At 47.5% G+C, this 15,963-nt stretch overlaps 1 protein-coding gene across 13 annotated transcripts in view; it reads right to left on the bottom strand.

Annotated features, from left to right (window-relative positions):
* Nod1 (nucleotide binding oligomerization domain containing 1) overlaps positions 1-15,963 on the bottom strand; it is a 53,781-nt gene continuing 37,818 nt past the window's right edge. For 7 of the 13 annotated variants that reach the window (XM_087206571.1, XM_021254056.2, XM_021254058.2 and 4 more), the window contains 8 exons: positions 15,527-15,610; positions 15,374-15,412; positions 14,777-14,860; positions 11,942-12,025; positions 10,910-11,008; positions 8,517-8,600; positions 4,601-4,684; positions 1-1,134 (listed from right to left, as the gene is read on the bottom strand). In XM_087206571.1, the coding sequence (XP_087062697.1) occupies positions 1,062-1,134; positions 4,601-4,684; positions 8,517-8,600; positions 10,910-11,008; positions 11,942-12,025; positions 14,777-14,860; positions 15,374-15,412; positions 15,527-15,610 (631 nt within the window). In that variant the 3' untranslated portion in view covers positions 1-1,061. Of the gene's footprint in view, positions 1,135-2,627; positions 4,685-8,516; positions 8,601-10,909; positions 11,009-11,941; positions 12,026-14,776; positions 14,861-15,373; positions 15,413-15,526; positions 15,611-15,963 lie in introns of those variants that run through there. The other 6 variants (XR_204989.4, XM_013070271.3, XM_087206573.1 and 3 more) reach the window with 6 other exon arrangements.

Below are 15,963 nucleotides of genomic sequence, written 5' to 3'. Positions count from 1 at the left end.
TAGCATTTTCATTATTTTATTAAATGACATGGCAAAAGAACAAGTTATAGAAATATCACCACCCCATCCCCACTGAGCATCTACCGCGTGCCAGCCATGGTGGTGGGTGTCTGGCTACCATGCTTTGCTGGTGAGTTCGAGGGCAGTTACCTGAGTCCTGACTGTATTCAGTAACCCTCCGCCTGCTCAAGGGCAGGAAGAGACTTCTCAAGACACAAAGAGAGAAAAGCTTCCATTTGGATGCCAAGTCCAGTTTGGAGCATAGAAGTGGATTCTTCTTCCTGGGGCAGGCACGTCAACCCTGAGTATGGAGTCTTCCAGGGAGATTGACTGACAGGAAACAGCCCAGAGTAGGAATTCCACAGCATAAAGGCATTGTTCGTTTTCTCAGACCAGCTAAGAGGGCAACCTCTGATCTTCTTAAGCATTCAGCAAGACTCCAGGACTGACACCAATTCCTGTGATGAGCTTTCTCCCTGCAGGAACTTGGCTGAACCCAGTCTTCATTGTCTACACCTCAGTGTCTACAGCTGCGAAGTGGAAACAGTACCAACTCACGGGGAGTAAGGAGAGGGGGTGTTTCAGGCATAACACTTCGTGTTTATTGAGCACCTTCTTTCCAAGAAACTTGGCACACACATCCTCAGCTCTTCCATGAAGACATCAGAGACCAGTGTGCTCCTGTTGGTCCTCAGGGCAGCATCTGTACAAGCTGAGATTAGCATCTTCTGTTCTCCTCTGTCTTATTACCCCAGCTTCTGATAAAATAATTATGGATATGCATTAAGTCTCTTCACGGGAGAGAAAACATGTTACTGCCTGGCAGTAACTGGAGTGGCACACAAGACACACTTAGCTTCTACAGAATCCTCACTGCTGCTTAGGCAGGGCGCCTGCCAGCCGGAGCATCCGCAAGGAGGCTGATTTTCAAGGTGAAACAGTGGGTTCCTAACAGTCCCCTGGCAGCAGCCCTCACAGGGCATCCTACACACCAACTGTACAGAGCAGTGTCTGATGCTGAGAAGTCACCAGGGTGAAGATCCACACATGGGAAAGTCCTCTCAGAAACAGACGAGACGCTTCTCCTCTTCGAAGACTTTGGCCTCCTCTGGCTTTATCAAATTTCCATTTAGACTTGTGAGAAAGAGAAGAACAAATTTTACATATGTAAAGTCTTAGGGATTATTATATGCTCCTTCCAAACATGTGTCCCTAACACATGCTTGTGCTTCCCAGCACCCCGAAATTAAGGGGCATGCTCTAGTCAAATAGTTCTTTGATAGTAACATTAATCGTCTCCAGCTACCATCACTCTCTACTAATTTGCTCTAACCGAGGTCACTGACAGTCCCCATAAGCCTAAATTTAATGACATTTTTTAGGTCTTATCTTTCTATTGAGCCTTCACAGGCCTTTGGCCATCCTGACCTCTCCCTCCTTTTTGAAGCATCCCTTCCCTTGGCTTGGCATTATGCTCTCTGGGTTTTCTCTAGGTGCCCTGACTCAGTCTCCTTTCCTATGTACCCTTCCGATGTGACCTCTAAATACTGGGCTTTCTCCAAGCTTGGGGCCAGGCCCTTTTCCCCAGGCTATTTCATCCATAGCTCACTAGAGCCCATTTCCTACTTGTTAGCTTTCCTTGGTCATCTCCAGAACCTTGAAGAGACCACAGCTCCCTTGGGCTGATTGAATGGTCCCACTCTTCATAGTACCACAGGACCCTTCATAGGGTCCGCCTTGGCACCTTCTTCCCATCCCCAGAGTCCTTCTCCCACAAAGTTCTACCTCTCCCTATCACAAAGTTCCTGACCATCCCTGGACTGCCTCTCTGGAGTCTCTCGATAGCTTTAACCTACCAACCTCATCTAAGCACCAGCAGCTCTTCTATGGACCACAACAATGCTTTGCTGACTGGTCCCTTTAAATGTGCCCTGGTCTTCTCAAATCCAGTTTCCTAGAAGAGCCAAGAGTGGTTTCTTTATTTTATACATCTGACCCGATCCTTCTTCTGCTTCAAACCTTTCAATGACTTAACATTGCTTTTAGGATAGAGACCAAAGTATGCAATGTGACCCACAGATCTTTTATGGCTCAGCCTCTGCCTATGCCTCAGCCTCCTCCTCCACAGCCTGTACCTATGACACATTAGCTTCTGCAGCTCTGTATGGACCCATCCCCCAGAGCTTTGCACATGCTGTACCCCTACCTGCAGTGCTTTTGCCCCAGCTAACTAACTCCTGTTTATGCTTCGTGGCTTAGTTTAAAGGCCACTTCCTTAGAATACCGTCCCTGAAACCTCCTCCATCAGATTCCCTCCTGGTCTTCCCCTTTATAGAGCCCCCTCCTTGTGGTAACTAATTACTTGAATGATTTTTCCCCTTTCCTGTGCATCTCCTTCAGAGACAATGAACCCAAGAGAGCAGGCCCGTTTTGTTCACCACTGGATTCCCAGTACTAGCACAATGCCTGGCATTCAAGCATTGTGCTGTTCAGGGAAGGAATGAAGACACAGTACTGGCCCCTGGGGACATGGCTGGGACCATGATGGAGGCCCCACCCTTAAGGAGAGCTCACAGTCTGCAGGAGAGCATCACACAAAAAGCTCTGTCTCTGAAGACAGAACTCACCAAGGGACTTCTCTTTGGAGAAGAATGAGGTAGAAATCAGTGCCTGCAGAAAATGAGTTCAAGAAGGTGCTCTGTCCATGTCAGCTATGGCCTCCAGCAGCTGTTCTCCTGCCAGCCTTGCCACAGTGCTGTAGCCTAGTGCAGCAGCCCCTGGACAGGGTCAGAACCCTCTCAGAGTCCAGTCTCATGAAGTCACACACAGGAACATCCTTTGGCAGCTCTCAGGACAAGACAGGAGCTGAAATGAAGATGCCTCAAGGCCAGCACCTGAGCCAGCTGTCCTGCCCCCTCAGAATCAGTGGCGGAGCCCCTAGCCACCTGACACAAGTACCTCCTGCAGACTGTGGAAAGCACGCCTCGAAGGTAAGGACACCTGTCCCTGCTCAAGTAGGTCCTAGCTGCAGGAACAGTGGCCCTCAGGAAGGAGCACACAAATCGTTTCAGGCCTGACAAAATGAAAGCAGCTACAGATCCAGACAACTGTTCTTTTAGCATGGGAGCACCGTGCAAGCCAACTGTGGTCTGCACCCTGTTCTGAAATCTGGCTGGCCTCTTTCAGCTGCCCACTGCCTGTTCTCAAATCTCCAAGTCAGCAGGAAATGGAATGGCCCGAGGCAGGGTCACTGTGAGGGTAGCTAGAGATTTGGGCAGATAAACCCTGCTCTCCAGCACCTTCCTGTCTGAGGAGCCACTGCACAAATATCAGTGTTGTCTTGTTGGATCTCTGTGACAGCATTTTTCAAAAAAGTTTTGACTGCATCTTCACATAAGAATCACATTTTATGCTGAAACAGGTGTGTTCTACACCCCTGCACATGTGCCTGGAATAAGACTAATGAATAATACTTCTCCCTCCTTTGCAGGCTGCAACCGGTGTTCTGTCTTTGTCTATTTCATTTTAAAATAATGTTGGCTGTAATCCACCAGACTTATTTCATGATCTCTAAAGAGTTCTAGAAGAAACACTATTTGAGGAGGCAAGGACTGCATTTTTTTTGGCTATGAAAGTCAAGAAGGGAGAAAGTAGTTAATGGTAACTGCCCCTGAGCGGAGGTAAGGCTGCTCACAGGGCTCAGAGAAGCCACAGTGGGCAAATGAACTCTACAGTCTGTGCCCTCCACAGACACCTGCTCTACTCCCTGCCACTTGTGGGGCCTGAGCTTCACACCAGGAGGGGCTCTCACTTCAGAGGTTGAGAACACATTTCAGAGCATTTAGGAGTCTAGCCACTTGACCTCTCTCCTCGGCTCAGGTAGTGCTCTTCAGCAGTGAGGGCCCCTTGAGTCACATTAATTACTGCACTTGCCCCAGCCCTGCTGCCCACGGTGCCTGGCATAAAGCAGGTGCACAGGTGTGGTGACCCACGGCTCCTGGAATGTAATGCATATTCTACAAGTCCCTCCGGCCCCTCAGTCAGGCCATTTAGTCACCAAAGGGGATGCTGTGTGCATGTGTGTGCACGGGGGAAGGGGGTCTTCTGAGGCACAAAAGAAGGGGAGTGAGTTCCACATCATCCTAAAGCAAAGGATGGCTTTTCTTCCATTAGAATTATCAAGCTCTCAAAGCAGAGGAGAGAAAGAACATATGATGGCTCAATTGCAGCCTGGAAGTCTCCTGAATCCCAGAATGTCCAGAAAAAGGGAAGCACAAGCTCCAAACTCCTGGCCAGCCTGGCCACTCTCAGGCTTAGTGTCCCAGGTGCTTCCCGGGGACAGGCCCATGAAGTGGGGCAAGGACAGGCGCAGGACAGGACAGCACAAACCATGACATCAAGCTGGGCTCAGTTTACTCCTCTATGTGTGAACCTGGGCACATTTTACTCATGGGCCTCAGTTTCTACATCTGTACACCACCACACTACAGAGTACTGGATGAATAAATACTAACTGCCCTGCCCAGGGCCTGGCACACAGTGAGAGTGCTGAGTTGGCATCACTGTCCTTGTCACTCTGCCCAGTCGTGGGTGGCCTTACCAAATCTCCGTTATGCCAGTGTTCTCCCGGAGTGCCTCTGCCAGCTGGGTAGTCCCTTTGGCTGTGATCTGATTCTGGATAAGCCTGAAAGAAGAGCATACCTGTGTCCAGTGCAGAACACTGGGCTGAATCTTCTCCTTTTGCAGGGAGTGGAAGGGTCAAATGGGATCAGAGAGGGGCTGGGGGGGCTGGGTCTTCATGACTTCAGCAAGCTAGGTGTGTCTCGGTCAGATATAGGCAGTGTTTAAAAGGTTTGAATCTCTTACAGTGAGCATAATATATCTGTAAATTCATATATAGACAGTGCAATACATGAACAAATGTGTGTGTGTGACCTTTTTCACCACCCAACCAAAAAGGTTTGGAAACCACTGATCTGAACAACAAATTCTGAGAAACATCGCCAGGGGACAGGCCATGTGACACCACCTGGGTAGAGAGGAAAGGAAAGGCAGTTTTTAAACTTAAGTAGCTACCAACTAGTTGTCCCTCCTTAGGGACCCAAAGGCCCTTAAGATGCTAGCATGTCCTTCCCAACATCCACAGGAAGGGCAGAGAGAGACAGAGTCCTGCTGCCACCACCCATGAGTCCAGTGGGAAACCTTGATAACAGGGTCTCTTGAAATGTGCCCCAGGGCTAGGGATTTAGCGCAGTGGTTTTGCTGCCTGCTGCACAAGTGCAAGGACCTGAGTTCAATTCCTGGTACCAAAAAAAAAAGATTCATTAAAAAAAAGGGCCGGGGATTTAGCTCAGTGGTTTTGCTGCCTGCTGCACAGGCACAAGGACCCAAGTTCGATCCCTGGTACCAAAATGAACAAAACAAAACAAAACAAAAAAGATATAGGAAGGAAGGTGGAGGGGTAGGGGAAAGGAAAGAAGGGAATGGAATTAATATGAGAAAATGGAAAAATAGGAACAAAATCTTTGTAAATAGGGAGGAATGGAGGGGTTGAAGGGAGGGCTGGGCAAGGGTGAAAAATAAGAACCAAGAGAGACTATGTAAAGGTGCAAATTTCCAATGATGAATTTCATTATATTGTATACCTAAAATGTACCAATGATTAGAATGAATAATCGATAACGCAAAATAGGAAGAAAAGGTCCAAAGGGGTAGGGGTAGTGGGAGGGGCAGGGGAAAGGAAAGAAGAGAAAGGAAAAATGTTGAGAAATGGAAAAAATGGAAATAAAGTCTTTGTAAATAGGGAAAGGTGGAGGGCGTGAAGGGAGGGCTAGGAATGGGGAAAAAATAAGAACGAAGATGCATCATGTAAAGGTACAAGCTCCCAGTGAGAAATGTAATTGTGTTGTATACCTACAATGTACCAATAAAAGAATTTAATACAAAAAAAAAAAAAAGAAATAAATGTGCCCCATGCTGCTGAGTGCCGAGATCCAGAGGAAACCAAGTTTCTGACATAGCGGGCATGGCTGGAGCTTTCCTGAAATGCTGGCTGGCAGCCAGGCCCCTGACCAACCAGGAAATAAATGCAGACAGAGACAGTGAGGTGTCTATCCTTCGTCCCAAGCTCACTCCCCACTCCTGGCTGTTGGTACAACAGGCTACTGCTGGACCCAGCTCTTAGAAAGCCTGGGCACTGACCTGAGAAGGTGCCGTGCAGGAGGATATGGGCTGTGCTCTTACGATGGATGAGGTTATAGAGATTCAGCATAAAGAGGCCTCCCTCTTAAAAAGTCCTAATTACAGGGGTCAGAAGCTCCCCTCCAAGCCCTGTCCCCTCACTTTTCAGCAAAAGGACCCTGAAGAAATAAACTTATCCATGCCTCAGTTGTCTCATCTGTAAAATAGGAATAATTACAAAAGTGCCCCCCCCACACTAGGGTGAATGTGAGGCATGGTGCCCAGTGTAAAGAGTTCTTGACATTAATGCCAGGCACACAGGACCACTGGTGGCCGGGCTCCCATTGGGACCCTGTGTTCCAGCCACAGCCCTTGGCTAAGTGGCAGAGATTATGACCTTCCAGTGAGCATTTCCACAAGTGGGACTTGAGCAGAATGAACCAAAAGGGAACCTGGAAGTGCATACAGAGTTCCACATCCAGATAATGCTTTTTTCTACTCACCACCTGCGTGGTAACTGCCACTACCCCCCCTTAACATCTTTTAGGGGGCAAGGCAGGCTGTCTTCAATCAAGACATGGCAGGAGGCCAGGACAGATGGTGCCTAAAAACACCCGGCAGCGGCAGGCACATCTGCACACTGGGGCTGCCTCCACCAGGTCAGCAAGCTGTGCACACAGGAAGCAGTCATGACTCCCCAGTCTGCTCAGGTTCCCTGCTTGCAGGAAAGCTAGCCTGGCTCTGAGGCAGGGCCAAAGAGGAGCTGCAAGCTACATAAAAGGAAGAAAAACAGATTTTGCTGAAATGGACATGGTGATTCTAAGTTCATCTGGAAATGCAGGGGCCGGAGAATGGCTAAAACAATCTGGGGGAGTGAACAAAATCGGAGGAGCTTCACTTTCTGATTTCAAAGCTACAATAATTAAGACAGCACAGTCCTGATGTAAGGATAGACATGCAGCTCAACAGACTGGAATAGAATCTAGACAAGCATTTCTGGTCAGCTGATTTTTGACAAGTGTGTCAAGGTGTTCAACAGGGAAAGAGCATTTTCAACAGATAGTGCCCCACAGCTGGATATTCACACACAAAGGAATTAAGTTGGACTCCCACCTCACTCTAGACACGAACATTAACTCAAATGGATCATAGATCTACTGTTAGAGCAAAACTAGAAAACTTAGCAGAAAATTTGGGTGTAAATCATGACCTTGGATTAGGCAATGGTTTCTTAGATAAAACTTCTGAAGTATATGCAACCAAGGAAAAAGCAAGTAAACTGGACTTCTTCAAAACCAAAACTTTCTGTGCTTCAAAGGTCACTTTCAAGGAAGAGAAAAACCTTATAGAAAAAGAAAAAATACTTGCAAATCCTGTATTAAAAAAAAGTCTAGCACCCAGGGTATGATCCCCTACAGCTCAGCAATGAAAGGACAGAGAACCCAGTTTTAAAATGGGCAAAGGATGTGGAGAAGTTTCTTCAAAGAAGATGTACAGCAGCCAACAGGTGCCTGACAAGACAGTCAACACTGCTAGCAGGAAAACGCACATCAAAACCACAACAGGGTACTGCGTCACACCTATTGGTATGTCTAGACTTAAGACGAACAGCAACAAGGGTCGATGAGGATGTGGTAAAGTTGGAATGATCAGAGGCTGCAGCAAGAATGTAAAATAGTGCAGCCGTTCTGGAAAACAGTTTGGTGGTTCCTCCAAAGTTAAACATAAAATCACTGTAGGATACAGCAATTCTGTTTTTAAGTATATACTCAAGTGAAATGAAAACATAAATACTCACACAAAATCATGTACACAAATGTTCATAGCAGCATTATTCATGATAGTCAAAAAGTAGAAACAATCCCCCAAACCAATCAAGTGATGAATAAACAAAATGTCATATGCCCATGCAACCAATGGAGTATCATTTAACCAGAGAAAAGCAATGAAGTACTGATACATACTATGATGCAGATTAACCTTGGAAATTTATGCTAATAGAAGAAAACAGAGACTAAAGGTCACATGCTGTATAATTCTATCTACATGAAATGCAAAGAATAGGGAAATCCATAAGTAGAAAGTAGATTAATGGTTGTTGGGGGTAGGGGAAGAGGAGGATGGGGAATAACTGCCTAAGGCATATAGGGCTTTTTTGGGGAGGGGGAGGTAGTGAAAATGTTTCAAAATCAGATAGTAGTGATTGTGCAGTCTTGTGAATATACTGAAAACCTCTGAACTGTGTGTACACTTTAAAAGGGGGAAATCCATGGTATGTGACTTTATCTCAAAAAATATTTTTGAAAGTGTAAAAATTCTATGGCTTTCTGACTTACCATAAGTGCTTCAATGTCTGATTGACTTTCAGCATTTCTGCGAAGCTCTCTGCCACTTCATCATTGAGTTCATTTTGGGTTAGCCTAGAAAAGAGGAAGTGTTGACTCAGGAGAGCTGAGCAGGCAGAGAGTGTTAATGAGTTCAGAGAAGCAGGATCCTGACCCAGGTCTCTGCGGCTCTGCAGCTCATCACGTGCTGAGAACCAGCAAAGGGCCAGGTTGGCCAGGCTTTCCACCCCACAGGCACACTGGGGCCTCAGGTTTAGGGAGACCCTCCCGCGGACACCTGTGTCCCAACCCTGCTGCCTGCAGTGAAGCCCTCACTTCCGACCTTCCAAGACCAGATTTCACAGAAGATGGGGCCCCAGAAAGCAAGGGCTCATGCCTGCATCTCAGGCTTCCTCCAGCCCCAGGTCCCCTTGAACACCAGTGACAGCATGGTAGCTGACTCAGTGTGGAGACCTGGAATCCCACCACCACTGCCAAGGGAACACGTGCAACTCTGAGCTCTGAGCCAGCTGTGAACCACCCACGTTCAGTGACTGAGCATTCAGAAAGCCTCTCGATTGTTCTGAACACCATCAGTGGTCTGGATAAAACTCGGAAGCTCCTGGGTATAACTAGGGTTGGACCCTCCTGTTCCAGTGAATGAAGGAATAATAAGAATACTGGAAATAAAATATCATTTTTAAAAAGTCATTCCTGAAAGGGCAGTTGAGTTGTATCTGTTCGAATTGTAAATGTGTTTAACTTTAAGAGAAAATTCCCCTACACTGTGCAAGATGTAGAACAAAGATTCACACCTTGCAGGGTACGCCATGGTATTACTGGTCATAATGAAAATTTGAACAATTTGAAACACCTACCAATGGAAACAACTGATAAAATAGCAAACATCCATCCATTCAGAGGGACACTGTGTGGCCTTAGGAAGAAGGAGGGGGAATAGAGGAGGCAGAAGGGTACAGTGTTTCAAAGTGCTCTGGAGTCAGACAGGCAGGTTTGTATCACTAGCAAGGTGACCTCAGGCAAGCGGTTTACCTCTCTGGATCAGAGTCTTCCCATGGGAAAATGTGAACAGTAATGGTAGAGCTGTACCACATGGGTGTGTGACTGAGTTAGTACATGGAAAAGGCGCAGAGTAATACACAGAGTGCAGTCACACTCAACTCCTAGGTATCGACGTCACTATCCATGCAGAGCAGTGGTTCTCAATCAGGGTGATCTCGCTCTCCATGGGACACCTGGCTGTGTCTGGAAACATCTGTGACCATCACATGGGGGAGCCAGTGGTGTCTAACAGGTAGGGGCTGGTGATGATGTCTAACATCCTCCAATGCACTCGACAGCCCCCAACAGCAAGGAAATACTCGAACCAAAATGTGAACAACGCTGAGGTCAAGAAACCTGACATGAAGGTACATGTCAAATATGTACAATATTTAGTTATTTTTTAAAGCTACTTGGTAAGGGCTGTTTGCATATATTTGAATACGTAGAAAAAGGCTAAAGGGAGAACACAAGAGATGTAGTTTCATTTCCTATTTTTCAGATTTCTGGGTTAATACTTTTAGTCAGACATTTTTTTAAAAAAGCCATATATTACTTTTCAAAATCATGAAGATTTTTTGAGGGAAAGAATTAAAAATTCATTTACTGGCCAACAGGTCTAGCCATCAGAACTATCAGAACTCTCTCATAAAGATGATATGCTCATTATTTTCAGTAATTATGTTAGCAAAATCTAATGAGCGCTGGGCTGTGGGTGAGTGATACAATAGGGTATAATGTGCCTTGCTCAGTCATAAGGAATTTATGATACAGATAGGTAAGTAAAATAAAAATAAAGGAAAATCAAAGGTCAAATGACACAGAAAAGAAACAACAAAAAGCACCATCAGGAGGCAGCATCCACTTGTGAAGTGCCCTGGAGTGCAGAGAGGGAGCAAGAGCGGTGGGCTTTCTGTGACAAGTGACAGGCAGGATGGGGCACTGAAGGCCAAACACTGATGTGATGTAGAGACCCAGGGAAGGAGGCGTGGAGGGAAGGCAGCTCAAGAAGAGAAAGGGAGAGCATTCTGAGCCAGGCACATGAAAGCTGGGCTCTCCCAGGCATCTGGGAGGTGGCCTGAGGGGACTCCCGCAGAGTGAATGGCCGGCCTTCTGACTGCAGAGTGGCACAGGAGGACAAGGCCTCAAGCCCACACACGTGAGGCCCATGTCCCCCTTCTATATCTATTTGTGCTTCTGGAAATGGCTGTTTTCTTTTCTAGGAAGAAACTAAATCCATCTTTTTTCAATTGAGAGGCAACTTTTCAGTCAGGATTCCAGGCTGTGAGCAGCCCCTGGCATAATTACCAAGACCCAACCCCTGGAGATGACTCAGGCTTTACCAGAATATTGACAGAGATGTGTTGTGCTGCAGGGCCTTCGCAAGGCTCTTCCCTCCTTCTGAGGAGATGCCGTTGAATGCAAGACTAGGAAGGAAAACACTTGGGGTGGGTTATTTTAGACACATCCATGAGGCCCTCAGCTTCTACTCCAAACATCAGGGAAGCTCCATCTGGATGTGGCGCCTGCCGGGCCACTTTGAGGCAGGAAGTGAAACCACTCAGCCTCATCAGCGCTGCCCAGGCTTTGCAGCCTGAGCCCAAGATCAGCGCAAGGGGATGGGCATAAGACTGCTCAAGCAGAGGCCAGATGGAAGTGGACACAGACTCAGCGAGCTAAGGAGACCCGAGAGCCCTGCCTCAACTGACAATCTCAAAGGGCTCCTTCAACAATCTGCAGAAGTTCCCCTTGTTATTGTCCTCACTGGGACTCTCATTCAGGGGCACAAAGGGCAGTGGCAGAGCCTGAGGCACCAAAGCTCTTGCGATAGGCTTTAGGCCTGAAGAAGAGCTGGGAAGGAGCACCTGTTTACAGGGAGGAAGGGTCCCCTCTATGCCGCACCAGTCCGAAGGACAGGAAGGGCAGGAATCTCTGTGCTAAGGGGCCTTTCTGTTTTATGTAGTTTTAGGAATTCTTCCAACCCCCAAGGGGCCTGAGGGGATGGCTGAGGGGCTGCAAATATCTCATGTGTTGGCCCGGGGATTTAGCTCAGTGGCATTGCCGCCTGCCTTGAAAGCCCAAGATCCTGAATTTGATCCCTGGTACAAAAAAAAAAATCCCGTGTGTTGGTTGGGGTGGCGGTTACACTGGGGTGTACATGGACAAAACTCACTCTGCTGAACACATAAGAGTACTGTGTTTCATGCTTCTAATGCATCAAGAAAAATCTTTTAGAAAGAGGAAAATACCACCTATAATCTCTCCCCTATGAGATAAGCCAATCCCCTCTTCCTCATCAGTGCACCTTGGTAAAACCCAGAATAGCTGGGTGACTGGTTCCCCTCGGGGACCTCAGCCTCAGAGGCAGCCGTTACCTCAGGAAGGTCAGACTGGGGTGGTTCCTCAACGCCTCTGCGAAGGCTTTTGCTCCTTCGTCCCCGATCTTATTGCCCCACATCCTGAGGGCAGAGGCAAGACACTGAACATTAGCTCCCTGTTCCACTAACAGCCACGCTCACCCCTTATTTTATGCCCATGGCCAAGGCTTGATTCCTATCAACAGGCAGGCTCTTTGCTCAGTCTCTGGAGACCAGTTCCTCCCCCTGGCCCCAAGTGAGCGGCTCTAAATTTTCAATTCAAAGGGAGATGTAAAAGAATAAAGAAAAGTGGCAGCCTTGTGAACAGAAGTCGATCAACAGGTTGTACAACTAGAGACTGGAGCCTCACCCAAGCTTTTGGAGAGCTGTCAGCCCGAGAGCCTCAATTCATGACTGCTGAGGATGGAAATGTCCTGTAAGTCATCTGCCAGGTACACACATCTGAACTGGCTGAAAGGAAGGCATGGGGGTGCTGGGCTCCCAGCCCTGTTTGCCTCTGGGTGGGTGGGGGCTGGTCCTGCAGACACTGAGCTCTTCCAGGAAGCAGAGGTCAGGAAGTGTGGGCAGAAACCACACCAGTAACATGCTGTGCACGCTAAAGACACTGCCAAGCCACACGCTGCGGATGCTGCAGCGTTGGCAGAGAGCTGGGCTAATGAAGCTGACTTCTCCCACCCAGAGCAGATGACTGGGGAGGATCAGGCTAACAAAACCTGCAAGAGAAGATGCAGGGCTCCCGCCCTGGCTCTGCCACCTACTACCTGTGCAACTTTAGGTAAATGGTATATATCTTAGAAGACCCCAGGGTCCTCCTCTGTGAGATGGAGATAGTAGGAAGACCCTCATAGAGTTGTTGGAGCATGCTGGGAGTCAACAGATGTAAAGAACTCAGAACAGTGCCTGTCCTGTACAGGATGAGGGACCGTGTGTCTCCAGGGGGCAAAGCCATCGGCCTGGCTCTCCGTTAGCAGTGTGCTCCCATCCAGCCAGCCTCCTGCCTATGTCCTTCCAGGTGTGGCCTGCACAAGCCAGGGTAAGACCTCAGTATTTCGCTTACAATATGAATGTACTATACTAATGAAGAGCATGGAGTCTGAAATAAAGTGGCAAACTACTCACGCCATGAGAGTAAGTGAAAAATGAAGGCTAAAATTCTGTACCTATGCATTGACCTCTACTATATAAAAATAAGGTGGGGGAAAGAAACCAGGAGAGTTTAAATGAGCTCAAATGTTAACAGTTATTATTTCTGGGAGATAGCTGTCATATTTTCCATAGTTGCTAAATAAAATTATTTGTGTTCTTTTTATAATCCAATAAAAATTATAATGATTATACAAAGCTATTAGAAGCTTTCTAACCTCCCACGCATTAGGACTGCTAGTAATAACAAAACACAAAACTATTAATTGCTGGTGAGGATGGGGAGAAACTGCAGGCCCTGTGCACTGTTGGAGGGAAGGTAAATTAGTGCTGCTGCTGTGGAATACATTTTGGCATTTCCTCCAGAAATTAAAAACAGAATTTCCACATGATCCAGAAATCCCATCTCTAGGTCTATATCCAAAAGAAATGAAAGCAAGATCCTGAAGAGGTACTGGTACACTGTGGTCACAGGACCATTATTCACAGCAGCTGAAACATGGAAGCAACCCAAGTGTCCACTGAGGGATGAAAGGATAAGCAAAATATATACATGCAGCTGTGTGTGGTGGCACATGTCTGTAAACTCAGCTACTCAGGAGGCTGAGGTAGGAGGGTCCCAAGTTTAAGGCCAGCCTGGACAACTTAGTGAGACTCTGTCTCCAAGAAAAGAATAAATATAATAATATAATATATAAATATATATAAATAATAAAAATATATAAATAATATATATAAATATATTATATATTATAAATATCTTATATTATTATATATAAATAATAAAAATAAATATAGCTGGGGATGTTGCTCGGTTGTAGGGCATCCCTGGGTTCAATCCCCAGTACGGAAAAAAATCTAGTATCTACATACAATGAAGTTTTATTTGGCCTTAAAATGGAGGGAACTCTGACATGTTACAAGAGGAAGGAACCTTGAGGAGATTATGGTAAGTGAAATAGGCAACTACTACATGACTCCCCTTACACGAGGTTTCTAGAGGAGTCAGATGCATAGAGACAGTGGATGGTGGCTGCCAGGGGTTGGGTAGGAAGCAAGCAGAGGTTGGCATGGAATAGTGCAGTTTCCGTTTTGCATGATAAAGAGTTTTAGAGATGGTGGTGGTTGAATAATGCTATGATTATGTTTACTACCACTGAACTATACAATTAAAAATGGATAAGATTAAAAAAATGGATAAGATGGTGAATCTTACGTGTATTTTGCCACAATGTTTAAAAACAGAAGCTAGGCATGGTGAGGATGGCTGTAATCATAGCTCTCTGGGAGGCTGAGGCAGGAGGGTCACAAGTTCAACCTCAGCCTGGGAGACTTAGCAACTTAGTGAGACCTTGTATCAAAATTAAAAACATTAAAAAGGGGCTGGGGATGCAGCTTAGTAGGTTCAATGCCCAGTACCAGAGAGGAGCAGGGAGAGAAAGTCTCCAGAGACGTCCTAAAGATATCTCTTCCTGTAGCAGCCACCACGCCAAGCTGGAACAGCTCCATCTTTGCTGGTGGTGATAACACTGATTCTGCACAGCCTAATTAGAAGTCTGAGCTGCCAGATTGGCCCTCAGTCCTGGCACTTCCCACACCACGGCCCTCGGCTTCCTTGCTGCCTCCCCTTTGTGGCCAGACCCAGCAGCGGCTGCACATCCCCAAGTCACACTCCCCAGCTCAGCTCACCCAAGGTCAGAGATCCATGTGCTGTTCTTCACCGCCAAGGCGAGACACTTGCCGCCTTCGCTCGTTATTTTGTTTTTTCCCAGTCTGCAGAGAGTAATGGGGTCAGGCGGCAGGTGCATGGGACTCCACCCCGTCCCCACACAGAGCCCCCCCTCCTCTCCCTCGCCACCGAGGCCTTCCCTTGCCCCCAGGACACACAAGAGCTGTGCTCTGGACCTCTCTCAGGAGGGACCTGCAGCCCTGAAGGCAGCCAGGCAGGGCTGCTCTGCAGGAGACGGCAGGAGTCTCTGCAGAAAGTTAGTGACCCGAGCCATCCTGTGTCATCTAAGTGACCCAAAGGACATCAGCAGGCCGGCTGCCAGTGGTCAAGGTGTGTGTTTCCACTGCCAGGGCAGGACCAAGAGCTCCGTGCCCCTTGCGCTCATGTGGGAATCTCCCCTGGGGAAAGATCTTTCTCTCTAGTATTCCCCAAAGGGTGGTAGTTATGCCCTTTCTTCCTGGTCAGCAGTTAATGAAATCAAACACACACACCAGCAGGGGACCCTTTCAAAATCCACACCTCGCCCTGGTCATAATTTCTCCACATAGCAAGATTACCTTCCACACACAGGGCTCCTCCATGGGACCAGCCTGGCCCTAGGGCAGGTAGAAGGTTTAGGATGAAAGCTTTTCACAGTTACATTGATTCTTTTAATAATGGAAGCAGGGACCGCAAGACTCGAAGGAGGAAGAAGCTCCCACCCCACTTACTTAAGGTGGGTGAGGCCTTTGCATTCCTCTAGGATCCGGGCGACGTACCTGGCTCCGACATCAGTGATCTGGTTGCTGTATAAACTGGGCGAGAAAGCACAGCCAGGAGACTATGACGCCTGATGCCTTGGGAATGTCTCCCAGCCCTTCTGCAAGTGCTGCCTCCTGGTTTCTGAAGTCTAGGTTGAATGCAGAACATGTGGGGACCAGAGTTTGGGGCTCTGCCATTCAGCCTAGCTTCAAACCAGCCACCACTTTCTCCTGTGCCTCAGTCTGTCTGCAGTGGGGGTGACCTTCACAGCCCCTGACTGGGCTATGGAGCAGGTGACAGAGTGCACAGCCTGGCATGTAAGTGCTAGACGATGGGGACTTATCAACTAAGATGGTTCTCAGGCTCTTGAGGGACGAGGTTTCCCTCTGAATATCACACTTTCTCT

Source organism: Heterocephalus glaber, unplaced genomic scaffold (genome assembly GCF_053883595.1).
Source record: "Heterocephalus glaber isolate CG9 unplaced genomic scaffold, H.glaber_assembly_v1.0 deba00000676, whole genome shotgun sequence".
In the NCBI taxonomy this organism is placed as follows: Eukaryota; Metazoa; Chordata; class Mammalia; order Rodentia; family Bathyergidae; genus Heterocephalus; species Heterocephalus glaber.
The sequence above is the reverse complement of the archived record's forward strand: the minus strand, read 5'-3'. Positions and strand labels throughout refer to the sequence as shown.